At 43.6% G+C, this 23,990-nt stretch overlaps 1 protein-coding gene across 1 annotated transcript in view; it reads left to right on the plus strand.

Annotated features, from left to right (window-relative positions):
- The window catches only part of PNCK (pregnancy up-regulated nonubiquitous CaM kinase), a 156,447-nt gene that overhangs the window by 20,096 nt on the left and 112,361 nt on the right, over nucleotides 1–23,990 (plus strand). The window contains exon 2 of the mRNA XM_040322878.1: nucleotides 22,819–22,921. Coding sequence (XP_040178812.1) covers nucleotides 22,845–22,921 — 77 coding nt within the window. The 5' untranslated portion in view covers nucleotides 22,819–22,844. The remainder of the gene's footprint in view (nucleotides 1–22,818; nucleotides 22,922–23,990) is intronic.

Raw genomic sequence — 23,990 nt, forward strand, 5'->3', positions numbered from 1 at the left:
AGGTTTTCATCGCAAGTGCTTGGTGAATCAGGCACTTGCGATGAAAAATTGCGTCGGTGTAACGTATCTACGATACGTTACGCCGACGCTCTCCTATGTGAATCTGGCCCATAGTTCATAAAAAACTTACTAATTTGCATTATATTAAAGCAAGAACCACGGGTCGCAGAATGCCATTCACTTCACAATTTATTCCCTTTTCTAACCAGATATACAATACTTTTAAAAAACACTGGTTGATTTTGAATAGCAAATATCCCATGGTCCCAGAATTTTACCACCCCCCCCCTCTTTACACTCATATAGTCGAGGGAGAACCATTCATGATAGATTAGTAACATCTGATCAATATTGTACACCTACCCCCCACGTCACATTCTTGGGTCCACAAAAAAAGGGCTAATTTCCTTGCCTTTGTTGTATAAAATGTACCCATAAAGGTTATAACATACCAATAAGAGATTACTACACTTGTCAATCATATGTAGTATATATTTTAAAATGTCCATGCGAGACATAAATATTACATTCGGGACAAGTTGGAGAAATTACCTTTGGCAAGACATTTATTAGAAAAAGGTCACATAGTATCGCAAGCTTAGATACATGGTAATTGATAGTGTATCTAGGAACAGACAGGGAAGCAATAGAGAAAAGGAGCCGAGAAAAAGAGTGGTTGATTTGGATCCATAGGCTAGATACTCTACAGTTCAAGGAGTTAAAATCGGATTTTGACTTGTACAGTTACAATAAAAAGTATGTGAACCCTTTTGGAATGATATGGATTTCTGCACAAATTGGTCATAAAATGTGATCTGATCTTCATCTAAGTCACAACAACAGTCTGCTTAAACTAATAACACACAAAGAATTAAATGTTACCATGTTTTTATTGAACACACCATGTAAACATTTACAGTGCAGGTGGAAAAAGTATGTGAACCCCTAGACTAATGACATCTCCAAGAGCTAATTGGAGTGAGGTGTCAGCTAACTGGAGTCCAATCAATGAGATGAGATTGGAGGTGTTGGATACAGCTGCCATACCCTATACAAAACACACACCAGTTCTGGCATTGCCTGATGTGAATGATGCCTCGCACAAAAGAGCTCTCAGAAGACCTACTATTAAGAATTGTTGACTTGCATAAAGCTGGAAAGGGTTATAAAAGTTTCACCAAAAGCCTTGCTGTTCATCAGTCCACGGTAAGACAAATTGTCTATAAATGTAGAAAGTTCAGCACTGCTGCTACTCTCCCTAGGAGTGGCCATCCTGTAAAGATGACTGCAAGAGCACAGCGCAGACTGTTCAATGAGGTGAAGAAGAATCCTAGAGTGTCAGCTAAAGACTTACAAAAGTCTCTGGCATATGCCAACATCTCTGTTAGCGAATCTATGATTCGTAAAATCACTAAACAAGAATGGATTTCATGGGAGGATACCACAGAGGAAGCCACTGCTGTCCAAAAAAAAAAAACATTGCGGCATGTTTAGAGTTTACACAAGAGCACCTGGATGTTCCACAGCAGTACAGGCAAAATATTCTGTGGACAGATGAAACCAAAGTTGAGTTGTTTGGAAGAAACACACAACACTATATGTGGAGAAATAGAGGCACAGCACACCAACATCAAAATCTCATCCCAACTGTGAAGTATGGTGGTGGGGGCATCATGGTTTGGGCTGCTTTGCTGTGTCAGGGCCTGGACAGATTGCTATCATGGAAGGAAAAATGAATTCTCAAGTTTATCAAGACATTTTGCAGGAGAACTTAAGGCCATCTGTCCACCAGCTGAAGCTAAACAGAAGATGGGTGTTGCAACAGGACAACGACCCAAAGCATAGAAGTAAATCAACAACAGAATGGCTTAAACAGAAGAAAATACACCTTCTGGAGTGGCCCAGTCAGAGTCCTGACCTCAACCCGATTGAGATGCTGTGGCATGACCTCAAGAAAGCGATTCACACCAGACATCCCAAGAATATTGCTGAACTGAAATAGTTCTGTAAAGAGGAATGGTCAAGAATGACTCCTGACCGTTGTGCCCGTCTGATCTGCAACTACAGGAAACGTTTGGCTGAAGTTATTGCTGCCAAAGGAGGTTCAACCAGTTATTAAATCCAAGGGTTCACATACTTTTTCCACCTGCACTGTGAATGTTTACATGGTGTGTTCAATAAAAACATGGTGACATTTAATTCTTTGTGTGTTATTAGTGTAAGCAGACTGTGATTGTCTGAGGCGATGCGTTGTCAGGAGAGAAAAAAATCTCCTGCAAGCAGCATCTTTGGAGCGGTGAGAGGAGCGGTGTGTATACCGCTCCTTCCCATTTAAAACAATGGGAAACCGGGGTAATAATGCACTGCTAGCGGCTGAATCCCGCGGCAATTCCGACGGTATAGCGGCGCTATACCGCCACCGCGCCTCCTGCCCCAGTGTGAAAGGGGCCTAAGGGGTGTACTCATTTTTGTTGACAGTGGTTTAGACACTAATGGCTGCGGGTTGAGTTATTTTGAGGGGACAGCAAATTTACACTGTTATACAAGCTGTAAACTCACTACACAACATTGTAGCAAAGTGTAATTTCTTCAGTGTTGTCACATGAAAAGATAGAATAAAATATTTACAAAAATGTGAGGGGTGTATTCACTTTTGTGAGATACTGTGTAATTCTATAGATTTTTTCTTTATTTTTTTATCCTTTTTCTTTTCATTTTTTTTCTAATACACTGTTATCGACCGACAGTATCTTTGTGGTGTGGAAAATTTGAAAATACCTGTTGACTTTTTGGCCACAGCATTGATTAGTATTGTGTAGTGATAATGAATTGTGTATAATCATGTAGCCATTAATTGGTTCCAGATGGTTCAATTGTTTAATGATGATGTAAATGAGCTAAATATTCTACCATACATGTGGTAATTTGTAGGTATTTGGTCTTTGAAGGAAGGGCGTTATCTGTTCAAGCCTGAAACTGTTACCATGAATACCATGTATTTATGTATTTTTAATCTCTTCGTTCAAATATTTTTTGTGCAGCAATCCCACCTCCTTTTTCTATATATATATATATATATATATATATATATATATATATATATATATATATATGGCTAGATTCGGGTAGGGGCGCGCAATCTACTGGCAGCGCAGCGTATCGTATTTACGCTACGCCGCCGCAACTTACAGGGGCAAGTGCAGTATTCACAAAGCACTTGCTTCCGTAAGTTGCGGCGGCTTATCGTAAATGGGGCCGGCGTAAGCGCGCGTAATTCAAATGTGTAAGGGGGGGGCGTGTTTTATGTTAATGTGTGTTGACCTGACGTGATTGACGTTTTGCGCCGTCCGTGTACATATCCCAGTGTGCATTGCTCCAAATGACGTCGCTAGGACGTCATTGGTTTCGGCGTGAGCGTAACTTGCGTCCGGCCGTATTCTGAATCGACTTACGCAAACAACGTAAAAATCCAAAACTCATTGCGGGAACGACGGCCATACTTAACATAGGATACCCCTCACATAGCAGGGGTAACTATACGCCGGAAAAAGCCGAACGCAAGCGACGTAAAAAAAAAGCGACGGGCGGGCGTTCGTTTCTGAATCGGCGTAAATGCTCATTAGCATATTTGACGCGTAAAAGACACGGAAGCGCCACCTAGCGGCCGGCCTGGAATTGCAGCCTAAGATCCGACGGTGTAAGTCACTTACACCTGTCGGATCTTAGGCATATCTATGCGTAACTGATTCTATGAATCAGTGGCATTGATACAACCGGCCGGCCTTAGAGATACGACGGCGTATCAGGAGATGATTATCAATGAGTGTCAATGCTCAATCTATCATTAACCACTTGACCACTGGGCACGTAAACCCCCTTAATAACCAGACCAATTTTCAGCTTTCGGTGCTCTCACAATTTGAATGACAATTACTCAGTCATACAACACTGTACCCAAATGAAATTTTCATCCTTTTTTTCACACAAATAGAGCTTTCTTTTGGTGGTATTTAATCACCGTTGGGTTTTTTATTTTTTGCGCTATAAGAAAAAAAAGACTGAAAATTCTGTAAAAATTTTTTTTTTCTTTGTTTCTGTTATAAAATTTGGCAAATTAAGTATTTTTTCTTCATTCTTTTGCATAAATGTGAAAGATGAAGTTACGCCGAGTAAATAGATACCCAACATGTCACCCTTCAAAATTGCACACGCTCGTGGAATGGCGCCAAACTTCGCTACTTAAAAATCCCCATAGACAACGTTGCAGGGTATTGTGGGGTATTGCGGAGTATTGTGGGGTATTGCGGAGTATTGTGGGGTATTGCGGAGTATTGTGGGGTATTGCGGAGTATTGTGGGGTATTGCGGGGTATTGCAGGGCATTGCGGAGTATTGCGGGCCATTGCGGAGTATTGTGGGGTATTGCGGAGTATTGTGGGGTATTGCGGAGTATTGTGGGGTATTGCGGGGTATTGCAGGGTATTGCGGTGTATTGCGGAGTATTGCGGGGTATTGCGGGGTATTGTGGGGTATTGCGGGGTATTGCGGAGTATTGCGGGGTATTGTGGGGTATTGCGGGGTATTGCAGGGCATTGCGGAGTATTGCGGGCCATTGCGGAGTATTGCGGGACATTGCGGAGTATTGCGGGACATTGCGGAGTATTGCGGGGTATTGCAGAGTATTTTGGGGTATTGCAGAGTATGGGGGGTATTGCAGAGTATTGGTGTTATTGCAGAGTATGGAGGGTATTGCAGAGTATTTATGTTATTGCAGAGTATTGCTGGGGCATTGCAGAGTATTGCACAGGGAGGGATGGATGGATGGCTGGATCTGTGACTGCATGTGTCACAGATCCAGCCCGCAGCAGCAGCTGCTGCTGCTTCCGCTCTCCCCCCTCTCCTCTCTCACACTGTACCGTTCGGTACAGAGAGGAGAGGGAGGAACCGGCGTCATCACATGACGCCGGTTTGTTTACTAGTGATCGCTCCGTCATTGGACGGAGCAATCACGTGGTAAACCGCCGCTATCAGAGGCGATTTACCGTGATCCGTGATCAGCCGGGCGGTCACGGAGAATCCCGTGTGCGAGCCCCACAGGGTGCGCGATTCTGGGAGGACGTACATTGACGCCCTCCCAGAGTTAAGCAACCGCCTTGTAGACGTATTTCGTCTATAGGGCGGTTGTTAAGTGGTTAAGCATTGACACTCAATGAGAAACGCGTCAGCTGTTTATCCCACTGTGTGCTGATACCTGTAGTGTATTTTTTCCTGTACCCAATAAAGGGCACATCTTTTTTAAGCTACTGGAGTGCGGCTGTCCATATCCTTGTTGTTTTTGCACGGCCTCTAATCTACATGCAGGGCGCCGGACGCATTGATTTCAATATTTTTTATTTTTTTTTGGGCGCAGAGCACTAGCAAGTTAATATTGGCTAATGTTTTTCTGCTTCTCCTCCCGGTCAATCAGGAACTGGGTTCTGAGACTCGATTGGCGGAGGAGTCTAAGGACTCCTGGCCAATCAGGTCTCAGGACCCACTTCCTGTTCGGCCGGGAGGAGAAGCAACGCCTATTCGGCCGGGAGCCTGGAGCGAGGAGAAGCCATCTAAGGTAAGGCCAGACTGATCGCCACCTTCCCATCCGATCACTGCCTTCCCGTCTGTGTCCCGTGGGGTAGCGGTTGTGCGAGTGAGGGGGGTGCAGGTTTGTTTGCCGCCCCCCAAAATATCGAGCACCAGCCGCCATTGCTTGGAAGTTTTCGGGCAAGCTGAACGAAATCCCACCATCATTTTTGTAAGGGCCCTTTCACACGGGGCGGATCAGTAATCAAGTGCAGGAGCAAGTGCAGTATTCACAAAGCACTTGCTCCGTAAGTTGCGGCGGCGTAGCGTAAATGGGGCCGGCGTAAGCCCGCGTAATTCAAATGTGGAAGGGGGGCGTGTTTATGCTAATATGTGATGACCTGACGTGATTGACGTGTTTTACGACCGGCGCATGCGCCGTCCGTGTACATATCCAAGTGTGCATTGCTTCAAATGACGTCGCAAGGACGTCATTGGTTTCGACTTGAACGTAAATTACGTCCATCCCTATTCGCGAACGACTTACGCAAACGACGCACAAAAATTCAAATTTCGAAGCGGGAACGACGTCCATACTTAACATTGGCTGCGCCACCTAATAGCAGGAGCAACGTTACGCCGAAAAAGCCTTACGCAAACAACGTAAAAAACTACCGCCGGGCGCACGTACATTTGTGAATCGGCGTAACTAGGTCATTTGCATACTCTACGCCGAAAACAACGGAAGCGCCACCTAGCGGCCAGCGTGAGAATGCACCCTAAGATACGACGGTGTAAGAGACTTATGCCAGTCGTATCTTAGGCTAATGTCGGCGTATCTTGCTTTCTGAATACAGAAAGAAGATACGCCGGCGCAGCTTTGAATTTACACGGCGTATCTATGGATACACCGGCGTAAATCGTTGCTGAATCTAGCCCACAGGCCGCCCGTGTGAAAGGGCCCTAAGAGGTTACTTCCTGCTTCATCAGCTCCATCTAGTGACCAAAATGTGGTATCGTTTCTCATGGAGTTATTTCAGAAAACTATACAGCGTTTTGGCCACTAGAGGGAGCTGACGACACAGGTTTTAATCTCTTACAAAAATTACAGTGACATTTCGTTCAGCTTGCATGAACTCTTCTGAAAATTCATGGAAATAATTTTTTATAAATTGACCCCAAAATAATTCAATAAAACATGTATTTAGACAATGTTTGCTTATCACGAGTTTAGCTTTGATTTGTACTCATTGGCCCGGATTCAAAGAGATCTGCGCTCTATTTGCGGTGGCGCAGGGGAACAATTTTGCCCTGCGCCCCCGCAAATATTTTGCGCTGCCCTCGATTCACGGAGCAGTAGCTCCGTAAATTGCGAGGGCGCGCCGGCAAAATTGCCCGATGTAAGCGTGCGCAATGTAAATGATCCCGCCGGGGGCGGGAATCATTTAAATTAGGTGCGTTCCCGCGCCGATCGTAAAGCGCATGCGCCGTCGGGAAACTCCCGACGTGCATTGCGGCAAATGACGTTGCAAGGACGTCATTTGCTTCAAAGTGAACGTGAATGGCGTCCAGCGCCATTCACGAATCACTTACGCAAACGACGTAAAATTTGGACGTCGCGACGCGGGAAGGGCGGTATACTTTAGCATTGGCTGCCCCTACTATTAGAAGGAGCAGACTTACGCTAAAGACGCCGTACGGAAAATCCGTAACTTGCGTACGCAGGGCCCGCGCAACTTTGTGAATCGGTGTTAGTATGCAATTTGCATACTATACGCTGATCACAATGGGAGCGCCCCCTAGCGGCCAACGCAATAATGCAGCCTAAAATCAGCGTGGCATAAGAGCCTTATGCCACGCAGATTTTAGGCTGCAGTCGGCGTTACGATGTTCCTGAATCAGGAGCATTCGTAACGCCGGCGCAAGTCAGCAATTGCGCTGCGTAACCTATGGTTACGCAGGCGCAATTGCTTACTGAATCTGGGCCATGTAGTGTAAATCTCGACTGGAGATAGTAAATAAGACTTTTTTTCTTCTAGAGATGGATGCTTGTGCTCACTACTGTTATGGAAGCAGTCAACAGTGATTAATGACTGCGTTTCACTGGGTCCCAATAATTAAACATAGAGAATTGGGACCGGGACTCGCCATACAGAGGTGTGTATCTGATGCAGAACACGGCTTGTTGGACAGGTACATTAATGGCGCTGTCACACTCTTCTCTGTGACAACATCTAATGGGAGGCAGAGATGCAGCAGAACAGCCGTGTATCTCTACAGACTATCAGGGGAGTCTGTGATGTCTGGCATGCAGAGACATTGACTAAATGAACTACTTTTTTACTGGGAGCAGATTTGGATGTGCAGAATTTTCATGCATGGTTTACCTAAAGCTGAAATCCAGGCGCAAATTAATACAGCTTTGTAATTAACCAATTCAACTCGGGCCAATTCCCATACTTCTCACATACATGTAAAAATCGAGATTTCCGGCAAGAAAATTACTTAGAACCTCCAAACCTTATATATATATATTTAAACTGGGGCCCTAGAGCAGTGATGGCGAACCTTGGCACCCCAGAACTACATTTCCCATGATGCTCATGCACTCTGCAGTGTAGTTGAGCATCATGGGAAATGTAGTTGCAAAACATCTGGGGTGCCAAGGTTCGCCATCACTGCCCTAGAGAATAAAATGGTAGATGTTGCAATATATGCTACATAGCAGTTTTTCAAATGCAATTTTTTTTGGGGGGGGGGAACACTTAAAGGGGTTGTAAAGCTTTGCATTTGTTTCACCTTAACCCCCGGACCATATTGCTGGTCAAAGAACAGAGCACTTTTTGCGATTCGGCACTGCGTCGCTTTAACTGACAATTGCGCGGTCGTGCGACGTGGTTCCCAAACAAAATTGGCGTCCCTTTTTCCTCACAAATAGAGCTTTCTTTTGGTGGTATTTGATCACCTCTGCGGTTTTTAGTTTTTGCGCTATAAACAAAAATAGAGTGACAATTTTGAAAAAAATGAATATTTTTTACTTTTTGCAGTAATAAATATCCCCCAAAAATATATAAAAAAAACATTTTTTTCTTCTCAGTTTAGGCCGATACGTATTCTTCTACATATTTTTCGTAAAAAAAATCGCAATAAGCTTTTATTGATCAGTTTGCGCAAAAGTTATAGCGTTTACAAAATAGCAGGTATTTTTATTAATATTTCTTTTTTACTAGTTTTGGCGGCGATCAGCGATTTTTTTTCGGTACTGCGACATTATGGCGGACACTTCGGACACTTTTGACACATTTTTGGGACCATTGGCATTTTTATAGCGATCAGGGCTATAAAAATGCATTGGATTACTATAAAAATGCCACGGGCAGGGAAGGGGTTAACACTAGGGGGAAGGGAAGGGGTTAAGTATGTTCCCTGGGTGTGTTCTAACTGTAAGGGGGGGGACTGACATGGGGAAATTACTGATCTACTGTTCATACATTGTATGAACAGAAGATCAGCATTTCTCTCCCTGACAGGACCGGGAGCTGTGTGTTTACACACACAGCTCCCGCCCGGTCCCTGCTCTGTAACGAGCGATCGCGTGTGCCCGGCGGCGATTAAGCCCGCCGGGCACGCGCACGGAAGTCAGGGGCGAGCGCCCACCGGGCACGCACACGGGAGTCGGGAGTGAGCGCCCACCGGGCACGCGCACGGGAATCGGGGGGGCGAGCGGGGGGCTCGCACGCGCCCCTAGTGGCCTGCGCGAGAGCCGACGTATAGCTACGGGCTCTCGCGCATTTTAAAAGATCAGCATTTAAAGGAGCGGCATGGAAAATGATTGGCTGAACCGCAACTGCGTCCAATGAAATGCAGCCGCTGTTCATGTATTTTAACAGCTGGTGGGGTCTTGAAATGTAGCAAGGGTCTTTTCAATGGAAGAGAATGATCCAGCGGTTTTTGTCCAGCCAATGTCTTCAATGGCATATGAAGTTGCAAGAAGAGACCAGAGAAGAGTTCTGATTTATACAAAATCTTATTGGTGGATAACTATGTGCAGCTCTGACAGTGTCGATATTTTGGCAGTTTGCAGATTTTTTTCTACTGAGAAAAATACCTTTCAGACTCAGCCCTTTAGTTCCCTGGGTGTGTTCTAACTGTAAGGGGGGGGGGGGGACTGACATGGGGAAATTACTGATCTACTGTTCATACATTGTATGAACAGAAGATCAGCATTTCTCTCCCTGACAGGACCGGGAGCTGTGCGTTTACACACATAGCTCCCGGTCCTCGCTCTGTAACGAGCAATCGCGTGTGCCCGGCGGCGATTGAGCCCGCCGGGCACGCGCACGGGAGTCAGGGGCTTTCTTTAACCACTTCCATACCAGGCACTTACGCACCTTCCCGCCCAAGCCAATTTTCAGCTTTCAGCATTGTCGCACTTTGAATGGCAATTGCGCGGTCGTGCTACACTGTACCCAAACAAAATTGGCGTCCTTTTACCCCCACAAATAGAGCTTTCTTCTGGTGGTATCTGATCACCTCTGCGATTTTTTTTTTTTTGCGCAACAACTAAAAAAAGACTGAAAATTTTGAAAAAAAAATACGTTTTTATTTTTTTCTGTTAATTTTTTTGTAAATAAGTACGTTTTCTCTTTGAATTACGGGCACTGATATGGCGACACTGATGGGCACCGATGAGATGGCACTGATGGATATCGATGAGGTAGTACTGACGGGCACAGATGAGGTGGCACTGATTGGCGGCACACATAGGCGGCACTGATGGGCACACATAGGCGGCACTGATGGGCACACATAGGCGGCACTGATGGGCACACATAGGCGGCACTCATGGGCACTCATGGGCGGCACTGATGGGCACTCATGGGCGGCACTGGGCACTCATGGGCGGCACTTATGGGTGGCACTGATGGATACTTATGGGTGGCACAGATGGGCACTGAAAGGTGGGCACTGGGCATGGATGGGCACTGTGGGGTGGCACTGATGGACACTGTGGGGTGGCACTGATGGACACTGGGGTGGCACTGATGGACACTGTGGGGCAGCACTGATCTACCCATGTTGCCAGTCAGTGCCCATTTGTGGGCACTGATTGGCATCTTTTTTATTTTTTAAAGCTTTTTTTTTTTTTTCAAGACTTTTTTTTTTTTTTCCCAATACTTTTTTTTTTATTTGCCCTTCCCCGAGGAGGGGCTGCGCTGATAAACAATCAGCGCGAACCCCCCCTGTCAGGAGAGCCGCCGATCGGCTCTCCTCTACTTGCGTCTGTCAGACGCGAGTGAGGAAGAGCCATCAACGGCTCTTCCTGTTTACATCGTGATCAGCCGTGATTGGACACGGCTGATCACGTGGTAAAGAGCCTCCGCCGGAGGCTCTTTACCGAGATCGGAGATGCAGGGTGTCAGACTGACACCCTGCATCACCGATCGCCGCGCTGCCTGCCCCCACTGGCGCGCGCGGCATGAAATCCTGCAGGACGTCCATGGACGTCCAGTCAGGAATTCAAAGCCACTTCCCGGACGTAAATCGGCCATAGGCCGGGCGGGAAGTGGTTAAGGCAGGGCAAAAGGGGCGGCTTCCCTGGGCCATGTCATTGTTGTGTGGCCCAAAGCAGCTGCCTCATACTTCAGCTAACTATCCTGGTTTAAATTCCCTTTAACTTTTAGTCCTGTGCTGTGTCCTGATATCTCAGTGTAAAGTGCTGCTACTAATGCTGCCGAGATCTACCCTATTGTTGTGTTTACATGTAAATAACCATAATTCATATGTAAATAGAGGTGGCATTCATATGTAAATAGCTGAGGCCGGCGACATTCATATGTAAATAAAGGTGTCATTCATATGTATATCATGCCCCTCTAGATGATGTGCTGTAACCTCTAGCAACCAATCAGTGAGCAGTATTACTGTACAATAACCTCTAGCAACCAACCAACAAGAAATAATGTGCTGTAACCTCTAGCAACCAACCAGTGAGCAGTATTACTGTACAGTAATCTCTAGCAACCAATCAACAAGAAGAAATCACGTGCTGTAACCTCTAGCAACTAATCAGTGAGCCGTAATGTGTGCTGTAACCTCTAGCAACCAGTCAGTAAGTGGTAATGATATGCTGTAACCTTTGGTGGCAACCAATCACAATCACTGCCTGATCTGATACAGTAAACTGATTTTAAGTCTAGATGATATTTATTGTATGTCTCAGAGCAGGTGGAGAGCAAAATGCATGGGGGGGGGGCAAAGACATTTTTTGCCCCTGGTCCAATCAACATTAAATACGGCCCTGGTATTCAGGATGAGCTTATCAATGATAGCTTGGCAGTGGTCACCATTGCTGTGTTCTTCCACGCTCGTAGTATTCAGACAGAGAATGGGCTAGATTCAGATAGATTTGCGTAATAATGTGCGGGCGTAATGTATCTCCGATACATTACGCCGCCGTAAATTAGGGCGCAAGTTCCGTATTCAGAAAGAACTTGCGCCCTAATTCAAATTTGGATGATGTGGGCGTGTTTTATATAAATTTAGTGTGACCCCGTGTATTTGACGTTTCGCCGTCCGTAAAAGAATCCCAGTGCGCATGCTCGAAATACCGCTGGCAAATCGTCAATGCTTTAGACGTGAACGTAAATTATGTCCAGCCCTATTCGCGAACGACTTACGCAAACAACGTAAAAAACTCAAAATTCGACGCGGGAACGACGTCCAACATTGCGTACGCCTCATAGAAGCAGGAGCAACGTTTCGCCGGAAAAGCCTTACGCAAACGACGTAAAAAAAATTCCGCCGGGCGCACGTACATTTGTGAATCGGCGTATCTAGGTAATTTGCATATTCTACGCCGAAAACGACGGAAGCGCCACCTAGCGGCCAGCGTAAATATGCACCTTAAGATACGACGGTGTAAGAGACTTACGCCAGTCGGATCTTAGCCTAATTTCGGCGTATCTTGCTTTCTGGAGACAGAAAGAAGATAGGCCGGCGCAGCTTTGAATTTACGCGGCGTATCTATAGATACGCCGGTGTAAATTCTTGCTGAATCCGGCCCAATGTGTGTACGGCTTTGTTTTGTACTATCGGTCTGCGGTCTTTCCATATGTTTCTAATTAGGGTTTATACTAATTCTCATCCCATGTAATGGATTGCCGATGGAGTGTTTAGAAGGAAGTGTTTCCTGCCGAGAGCAGATGAAACGACTTTTTATTATATCTCTTGTGAATTGTGGGGGGCCGGATGGGGGCCGGCGGTTTTATTTTTATATAAGATTATTGAAGAGCGCGGAGATCTCAGGGGGATTAGTCTGACAATCCACGTCCAGTTTTGGAAGCTTCTCTGTTTTTCTAACTTATGTATTAATTCTCAATATTATAAAAGATAAGTTAGAGTTTTGTTTTATCCCACTGAGGGTAAAGCGTCAGTTTGGTTTTGCTACTGCAAGATTCTGCTTCCACCTTCGTCTTCCACTTCCCACCACTTTCTCTGCTAACCAATCAGATTGTAGGAAAATTCTAGTGCAATCACATAAGTCACCCCTCCAATCAGATGGGCCTGTGTTTCTGCTTCCACCTGCCCCCATAGCCCCCCCCCGCCCCAGAGATCCTCACTCTGCCCCTCCCAGTCCTCAGAGATCCTGTACTTCCTTGATTGAAGGAGCACAAGAGAACCAGCCTGCTCCTGAGCCCCGCACCAGCCTGCTCCTGAGCCCCACACCAGCCTGCTCCTGAGCCCCACACCAGCCTGCTCCTGAGCCCCGCACCAGCCTGCTCCTGAACCCTGCACCAGCCTGCTCCTGAACCCTGCACCAGCCTGCTCCTGAGCCCTGCACCAGCCTGCTCCTGAACCCTGCACCAGCCTGCTCCTGAACCCTGCACCAGTCTGCTCCTGAGCCCCGCACCAGTCTGCTCCTGAGCCCCGCACCAGCCTGCTCCTGAGCCCCACACCAGCCTGCTCCTGAGCCCCGCACCAGCCTGCTCCTGAACCCTGCACCAGCCTGCTCCTGAACCCTGCACCAGCCTGCTCCTGAGCCCTGCACCAGCCTGCTCCTGAACCCTGCACCAGCCTGCTCCTGAACCCTGCACCAGTCTGCTCCTGAGCCCCGCACCAGTCTGCTCCTGAGCCCCGCACCAGCCTGCTCCTGAGCCCCGCACCAGTCTGCTCCTGAGCCCCGCACCAGCCTGCTCCTGAGCCCCGCACCAGTCTGCTCCTAAGCCCCGCACCAGCCTGCTCCTGAGCCCCGCACCAGTCTGCTCCTGAGCCCCGCACCAGCCTGCTCCTGAGCCCCGCACCAGTCTGCTCCTGAGCCCCGCACCAGTCTGCTCCTGAGCCCCGCACCAGTCTGCTCCTAAGCCCCGCACCAGCCTGCTCCTGAGCCCCGCACCAGTCTGCTCCTGAGCCCCGCACCGGCCTGCTCCTGAGCCCCACACCAGCCTGCTCCTGAGCCACACACCAGCCTGCTCCTGAGCCCCACACCATCCTGCTCCTGAGCCCCGCACCAGTCTGCTCCTGAGCCCCGCACCAGTCTGCTCCTGAGCCCCGCACCAGTCTGCTCCTAAGCCCCGCACCAATCTGCTCTTGAGTCCCACACCAGTCTGCTCCTGAGTCCCAAACCAGTCTGCTCCTGAGCCCCACACCAGCCTGCTCCTGAACCTCACACCAGTCTGCTCCTGAGTCCCGCACCAGTCTGCTCCTGAGCCTCACACCAGTCTGCTCCTGAGCCCCGCACCAGTCTGCTCCTGAGCCCCACACCAGTCTGCTCCTGAGCCCCGCACCAGTCTGCTCCTGAGCCCCACACCAGTCTGCTCCTGAGCCCCGCACCAGTCTGCTCCTGAGTCCCACACCAGTCTGCTCCTAAGCCCCGCACCAGCCTGCTCCTGAGCCTCGCACCAGTCTGCTCCTGAGTCCCGCACCAGTCTGCTCCTGAGTCCCAAACCAGTCTGCTCCTGAGCCCCACACCAGCCTGCTCCTGAACCTCACACCAGTCTGCTCCTGAGTCCCGCACCAGTCTGCTCCTGAGCCTCACACCAGTCTGCTCCTGAGCCCCGCACCAGTCTGCTCCTGAGCCCCGCACCAGTCTGCTCCTGAGCCCCACACCAGTCTGCTCCTGAGCCCCGCACCAGTCTGCTCCTGAGCCCCACACCAGTCTGCTCCTGAGCCCCGCACCAGTCTGCTCCTGAGTCCCACACCAGTCTGCTCCTGAGCCTCGCACCAGTCTGCTCCTGAGCCACACACCAGTCTGCTCCTGAGCCCCGTACCAGCCTGCTCCTGAGCCACCGCACCAATCTGCTCCTGAGCCCCGCACCAGCCAGCTTCTGAGCCCCACACCAGCCAGCTTCTGAGCCCCACACCAGCCTGCTCCTGAGCCCCGCACCAGCCAGCTTCTGAGCCCCACACCAGTCTGCTCCTGAGCCCCGCACCAGTCTGCTCCTAAGCCCCGCACCAGCCTGCTCCTGAGCCCCGCACCAGTCTGCTCCTGAGCCCCGCACCAGTCTGCTCCTGAGCCCCGCACCAGTCTGCTCCTAAGCCCCGCACCAGCCTGCTCCTGAGCCTCGCACCAGTCTGCTCTTGAGTCCCACACCAGTCTGCTCCTGAGTCCCAAACCAGTCTGCTCCTGAGCCCCACACCAGTCTGCTCCTGAGTCCCGCACCAGTCTGCTCCTGAGCCTCACACCAGTCTGCTCCTGAGCCCCGCACCAGTCTGCTCCTGAGCCCCACACCAGTCTGCTCCTGAGCCCCGCACCAGTCTGCTCCTGAGCCCCACACCAGTCTGCTCCTGAGCCCCGCACCAGTCTGCTCCTGAGTCCCACACCAGTCTGCTCCTGAGCCCCGCACCAGTCTGCTCCTGAGCCCCGCACCAGCCTGCTCCTGAGCCTCGCACCAGTCTGCTCTTGAGTCCCGCACCAGTCTGCTCCTGAGTCCCAAACCAGTCTGCTCCTGAGCCCCACACCAGCCTGCTCCTGAACCTCACACCAGTCTGCTCCTGAGTCCCGCACCAGTCTGCTCCTGAGCCTCACACCAGTCTGCTCCTGAGCCCCGCACCAGTCTGCTCCTGAGCCCCACACCAGTCTGCTCCTGAGCCCCGCACCAGTCTGCTCCTGAGCCCCACACCAGTCTGCTCCTGAGCCCCGCACCAGTCTGCTCCTGAGTCCCACACCAGTCTGCTCCTGAGCCCCGCACCAGTCTGCTCCTGAGCCTCGCACCAGTCTGCTCCTGAGCCACACACCAGTCTGCTCCTGAGCCCCGTACCAGCCTGCTCCTGAGCCACCGCACCAATCTGCTCCTGAGCCCCGCACCAGCCAGCTTCTGAGCCCCACACCAGCCAGCTTCTGAGCCCCACACCAGCCTGCTCCTGAGCCCCGCACCAGCCAGCTTCTGAGCCCCACACCAGCCAGCTTCTGAGCCCCACACCAGCCTGCTCCTGAGCCCCACACCAGCCTGCCCCTGAACCCCACACCAGTCTGCTCCTGAGTCCCAAACCAGTCTGCTCCTGAGCCCCACACCAGCCTGCTCCTGAACCTCACACCAGTCTGCTCCTGAGTCCCGCACCAGTCTGCTCCTGAGCCTCACACCAGTCTGCTCCTGAGCCCCGCACCAGCCTGCCCCTGAGCCCCACACCAGTCTGCTCCTTAGTCCCAAACCAGTCTGCTCCTGAGCCTCACACCAGTCTGCTCCTGAGCCCCGCACCAGTCTGCTCCTGAGCCCCACACCAGTCTGCTCCTGAGCCCCGCACCAGTCTGCTCCTGAGCCCCGCACCAGTCTGCTCCTGAGTCCCACACCAGTCTGCTCCTGAGCCCCGCACCAGTCTGCTCCTGAGCCTCGCACCAGTCTGCTCCTGAGCCACACACCAGTCTGCTCCTGAGCCCCGTACCAGCCTGCTCCTGAGCCACCGCACCAATCTGCTCCTGAGCCCCGCACCAGCCAGCTTCTGAGCCCCACACCAGCCAGCTTCTGAGCCCCACACCAGCCTGCTCCTGAGCCCCGCACCAGCCAGCTTCTGAGCCCCACACCAGCCAGCTTCTGAGCCCCACACCAGCCTGCTCCTGAGCCCCACACCAGCCTGCCCCTGAGCCCCACACCAGTCTGCTCCTTAGTCCCAAACCAGTCTGCTCCTGAGCCCCGCACTAGCCTGCTCCTGAGCCCCGCACCAGCATGCTCCTGAGCCCCACACCAGTCTTCTCCTGAGCCCCGCACCAGTCTGCTCCTGAGTCCCACACCAGTCTGCTCCTGAGCCCCGCACCAGTCTGCTCCTGAGCCTCGCACCAGTCTGCTCCTGAGCCACACACCAGTCTGCTCCTGAGCCCCGTACCAGCCTGCTCCTGAGTCACCGCACCAATCTGCTCCTGAGCCCCGCACCAGCCAGCTTCTGAGCCCCACACCAGCCAGCTTCTGAGCCCCACACCAGCCAGCTTCTGAGCCCCACACCAGCCTGCCCCTGAGCCCCACACCAGTCTGCTCCTTAGTCCCAAACCAGTCTGCTCCTGAGCCCCGCACCAGCCTGCTCCTGAGCCCCGCACCAGCATGCTCCTGAACCCCGCACCAGCCTGCTCCTGAGCCCCGCACCAGCCTGCTCCTGAGCCTCACACCAGCCCGCTCCTGAGCCTCACACCAGCCTGCTCCTGAGCCTCACACCAGCCCGCTCCTGAGCCTCACACCAGCCTGCTCCTGAGCCTCACACCAGCCCGCTCCTGAGCCTCACACCAGCCTGCTCCTAATATCCACACCAGTCTGCTCCTGAGCCCCACACCAGCCTGCTCCTGAGCCCCACACCAGTTTGCTCCTAAAACCCAACACCAGTCTGCTCCTGAAACCCCCCCCCCCCTACACTGCATCTCTTTGCCCTCACTCAACACCCATGGAAGCATACCCCCTCCTTACACCCAATGCTCCCCCCTACTTTTATTGCAAACCCCTGCTGCCCCCCGTGCTCAAAGCACATCACCCTTATCCTGTTCTGGAATGGAAACACTTTTGCTAGTTCCTAGAAGACTGCACATACTTGGTATCCATCCACCGCTGTGCAGACATATGCTCTCATACATGCAGCGTCCTTCAGGAAGCCCCATACATCATAGAGATAAACGAGGTCCACTCACAGCCCATGGCAGCTGTCAGAGTCAATACACGTGTGCAAGGTGTGGGGATCACACATGTCTCTATAAGGGCCGTCTATGTGATTGATTATTATAGGAAACAGCAGTAATGGACCCAATAGGGCTCATCCACTAAGGAAGCCGAGAATCTTTAACCAATAAATTGTGCAAATATTCAGTTCTCCAATCGCATGAAGATGAAATAATTAAATCGGAATTTTTTATTTTTACTGATGGTTGAAGCAAATAATCACACAATTTATTATTTGCAGAAAACTTGAGTTTTCTTCAAATAATAATAATAATTACTTTAGCGGGCATTTGGCAGGCGGTGAGGAGGCTTAACGTCACTGCTTCTTTTCACCCTTAAAATACCACACCACCACCATGCCGCAACTGCGTATTCATTAAATTTTTTTTTTATTTGTTTACTTCAATGTTGGACTTAAAAAAAGGGGACTAAAAAAAAAAAAAGTAAAAATATATTTAATTTGTTTTCTTTTTTTTAGGCAAATAAGATATATTTGAATATTAAACGATAAAATATATTCATATTATTTTATACTAAAAATAAATGCCTGTATGATAAACAAATTATAATTAAATGCTTATATAATAAATAAAATATATTTATATTATTTTATATTAATAATAAATACGTGTATGATAAACAAATTGTTATTAAATGCTTATATAGAAAAAATATATTAATATTATTTTATATTAATAATAAATTCCTGCATGATAAACAAATAATTATTAAATGCTTATATAATAAATAAAATATATTCATATTATTTTATATTAATAATAAATGCCTGTATGATAAACAAATATTTTTTAAATGCTTATATAATAAAAAAAAATATATTCATATTATTTTATATTAATAATAAATGCCTGTATGATAAACAAATAATTATTAAATGCTTATATAATAAATCAAATATATTCATATTATTTTATATTAATAATAAATTCCTGTATGATAAACAAATTATTATTAAATGCTTATATAATAAAATATATTAATATTATTTTATATTAATAATAAATGCCTGTATGATAAACAAATAATTATTAAATGCTTATATAATAAATCAAATATATTCATATTTTATATTAATAATAAATGCCTGTATGATAAACAAATAATTATTAAATGCTTATATAATAAATAAAATATATTCATATTTTATATTAATAATAAATATGTGTATGCTTAACAAATTATCATTAAATGCTTATATAGAAAAAAAATATATTAATATTATTTTATATTAATAATAAATGCCTGTATGATAAACAAATAATTATTAAATGCTTATATAATAAATAAAATATATTCATATTTTATATTAATAATAAATACGTGTATGCTAAACAAATTATCATTAAATGCTTATATAGAAAAAAATATATTAATATTATTTTATATTAATAATAAATGCCTGTATGATAAACAAATAATTATTAAATGCTTATATAATAAATAAAATATATTCATATTTTATATTAATAATAAATACGTGTATGCTAAACAAATTATCATTAAATGCTTATATAGAAAAAAATATATTAATATTATTTTATATTAATAATAAATGCCTGTATGATAAACAAATAATTATTAAATGCTTATATAATAAATAAAATATATTCATATTTTATATTAATAATAAATACATGTATGATAAACAAATTATTATTAAATGCTTATATAATAAAATATATTAATATTATTTTATATTAATAATAAATGCCTGTAAGATAAACAAATACTTATTAAATGCTTATATAATAAATCAAATATATTCATATTATTGTATATTAATAATAAATACCTGTATGATAAACAAATTATCATTAAATGCTTATATAGAAAAAATCTATTAATATTATTTTATATTAGTAATAAATGCCTGTATGATAAACAAATAATTATTAAATGCTTATATAATAAATCAAATATATTCATATTATTTTATATTAATAATAAATGCCTGTATGATAAACACATTATTATTAAATGCTTATATAATAAATACAATATATTCATATTATTTTATATTAATAATAAATACGTGTATGATAAACAAATAGTTATTAAATGCTTATATAATAAATAAAATATATTCATATTTTATATTAATAATAAATGCGTGTATGCTAAACAAATTGTCATTAAATGCTTATATAGAAAAAAATATATTAATATTATTTTATATTAATAATAAATGCCTGTATGATAAACAAATAATTATTAAATGCTTATATAATAAATAAAATATATTCATATTTTATATTAATAATAAATACGTGTATGCTAAACAAATTATCATTAAATGCTTATATAGAAAAAAATATATTAATATTATTTTATATTAATAATAAATGCCTGTATGATAAACAAATAATTATTAAATGCTTATATAATAAATAAAATATATTCATATTTTATATTAATAATAAATACCTGTATGATAAACAAATTATTATTAAATGCTTATATAATAAAATATATTAATATTATTTTATATTAATAATAAATGCCTGTAAGATAAACAAATACTTATTAAATGCTTATATAATAAATCAAATATATTCATATTATTGTATATTAATAATAAATACCTGTATGATAAACAAATTATCATTAAATGCTTATATAGAAAAAATCTATTAATATTATTTTATATTAGTAATAAATGCCTGTATGATAAACAAATAATTATTAAATGCTTATATAATAAATCAAATATATTCATATTATTTTATATTAATAATAAATGCCTGTATGATAAACACATTATTATTAAATGCTTATATAATAAATACAATATATTCATATTATTTTATATTAATAATAAATACGTGTATGATAAACAAATAGTTATTAAATGCTTATATAATAAATAAAATATATTCATATTTTATATTAATAATAAATGCGTGTATGCTAAACAAATTGTCATTAAATGCTTATATAGAAAAAAATATATTAATATTATTTTATATTAATAATAAATGCCTGTATGATAAACAAATAATTATTAAATGCTTATATAATAAATAAAATATATTCATATTTTATATTAATAATAAATACCTGTATGATAAACAAATTATCATTAAATGCTTATATAGAAAAAAATATATTAATATTATTTTATATTAATAATAAATGCCTGTATGATAAACAAATAATTATTAAATGCTTATATAATAAATAAAATATATTCATATTTTATATTAATAATAAATACGTGTATGCTAAACAAATTATCATTAAATGCTTATATAGAAAAAAATATATTAATATTATTTTATATTAATAATAAATGCCTGTATGATAAACAAATAATTATTAAATGCTTATATAATAAATAAAATATATTCATATTTTATATTAATAATAAATACGTGTATGCTAAACAAATTGTCATTAAATGCTTATATAGAAAAAAATATATTAATATTATTTTATATTAATAATAAATGCCTGTATGATAAACAAATAATTATTAAATGCTTATATAATAAATAAAATATATTCATATTTTATATTAATAATAAATACATGTATGCTAAACAAATTATCATTAAATGCTTATATAGAAAAAAATATATTAATATTATTTTATATTAATAATAAATGCCTGTATGATAAACAAATAATTATTAAATGCTTATATAATAAATAAAATATATTCATATTTTATATTAATAATAAATACCTGTATGATAAACAAATTATTATTAAATGCTTATATAATAAAATATATTAATATTATTTTATATTAATAATAAATGCCTGTAAGATAAACAAATACTTATTAAATGCTTATATAATAAATCAAATATATTCATATTATTGTATATTAATAATAAATACCTGTATGATAAACAAATTATTATTAAATGCTTATATAATACAAGTTATTCATATTATTTTATATTAATAATAAATGCCTGTATGATAAACAAATAATTACTAAATGCTTATATAATAAATACAATATATTCAGAATAATTTATATTAATATCATATGTATCACGAACACTGGCTGCAGGGATCTTTTCTGCCCACATTCACTCTTTTATTGTTCTTGTTATATTTCCCTTTTTGTTACATTTTTTAAATACTGTTTTCTTGTATTTACCCTAAGGCTGCATTCACACCTAGGCGTAGGCAATAGCGTCGTTTTCCGGCGTTTTTTTTAGGCGTTTTTTTCGCGCGTATTCATGCTAATATGCGCGTTTGCATACAGCGTTGTCTGACGTTTTTGTACTTAGACGTTTTTTTTTTAGCCAATAGGAAAAACTATCATCTTTTCATCACTTGTTGCTATGTTGGTAGATTTTTTAAATTTTCTGCATGGGCGACAAGTTCTATTGACAAAACGCCCGTAGCAAACGCTTGTTGTCGCGCAATACGCGCGTATCTGGCGTTTTACATTGATTTCAATGGAAAACCAAAAACGCTCAAATACGCGCATATCGCGCGTATTGCGCGACAGAAAAGGGTCCAGAACTTCTTTTGACTACAGGCGATGCGCGTCAGGCGCATCAGCGTGCAGATGTGAACCATCCCCATTGACTTTCATTGCTTTTCGTCCCTCTGGCGTTTGTTCGCGTCGCGCTACATGCGACAAAACGCGAAGGTGTGAATGGGGTCTAAGACCATTCCTGGTTTGTATTATTCCTTTTTTTTTGGTTCCATACATTTTTTTGTTTTATTTTGAACTATACATGTTCATTGAAAGAGCTGGTCACACTGGTCTCTGTTCCATGTATTCCTATGTAGGCACCGGACTGCCTTGGTGGCTAGCTGTTGATTGGCTTACTGTTAGTTAGATCACTGTTATCCGTTAACTGTTTCTTATATGTGCTAATGATATTACTGTTTACAGTTTGCGTTGTTTGGGGTAATGTGCTCAAGCTCTTACCTCACCTTGTGTGGTAAATATTCTGTGTGAATTTACAGTGAAGTGAATGTGGAAAGTGAATCTTTTACTTTACATCGTGACAGCAACAGTAGTTGTCCTTTTTCAGTCCGTTCATGAATTGGGGATTTTAGGGCTGCCCAAGGCTGTGCAATATTTAAGGGCTCACAGTCCAGATATAATGGGTTTCTCTGTCATGTTTCTTCTCCAGGTATTCGGTAACACAGAGCTGAAGCCATGCCTCTTGGGAAAAATGGAAAGAAGAAAACTGAAGACATTAATATGGTGTACAACATCAAGGAGAAGCTGGGAGCGTGAGTATCTGAAGGAGACAGTTTAGTTCTAGATAAGTGGCTTTCGCACGTGTCCTAAGGCCTGACTTACAGACAATGGTATACACTGGCTCAGATATTAAAGGGTCACTAAAGGAAAATAAAATTTTTGCTGAAATGACTGTTTACAGGGTATAGAGACATAAAAGTTAACTGAGTCCTTTTAAAAATGATTAAAAGTAGATAAAAATCAATCATATAATGTACCTCTAGTTTCACTTTCACTTTTAAACTGGCTTCATGTTCCTGTGAACTAGAGAGACACACAGAACAAAAACAAACAAATCCAGGGCAGTGTTTTGTTTTTAAAATTAATCTGATTGGTTCTGGGAAGTTATAGACACACAGTAATGACAGCTTAGACCACCGTGAGAAAGCTCCCAGTATGATGGTTATAAGGAGCCAGACAACCAGGAAGTGTGGAGATCACAGCAGAATTACATCAACTTCAAAGCAAAAACAAACAATGAGGACATGAAACCAGTACTGCATTAAGGTAAAGGAAGCTATTTAGCTAAAAAAAAAAAAATCCTTTAGTGACCCTTTAAATGCTTAGGAGACCAAAACTGACCTCACGTGTTACAATCAAACTGTACAATCTTCTATGTTCAGACAGAATTGCACACAAATCTTAAAAAGTATGGGCTCACATGATTAACTAAAAGGATAGTGTAAACTGTTGCATGTGAAATACAAATTAGGGGCCAGATTCAGGTAGACTTACGACGGGCGTATCAGTAGATAAGCCGTCGTAAGTCCGAATCCGCGCCGTCGCAACTTTATGCGTATTCTCAAACTGAGATACGCTTAAATGTTGCTAAGATACGGCCTTTGTATCTTAACTGCATATTTACGCTGGCCGCTAGGGGCGTGTACGCTGATTTACGCCTAGAATATGTAAATCAGCTAGATACGCCTATTCACGAACGTACGCCCGGCCGTCGCAGTAAAGATACGCCGTTTACGTAAGGGGTTTTCAGGCGTAAAGATAAACCACCAAAAAGATGGCGCAGCCAATGTTAAGTATGGACATCTGTACCGCGTCAAATTT

Source organism: Rana temporaria, chromosome 9 (assembly GCF_905171775.1).
Source record: "Rana temporaria chromosome 9, aRanTem1.1, whole genome shotgun sequence".
NCBI lineage: Eukaryota > Metazoa > Chordata > Amphibia > Anura > Ranidae > Rana > Rana temporaria.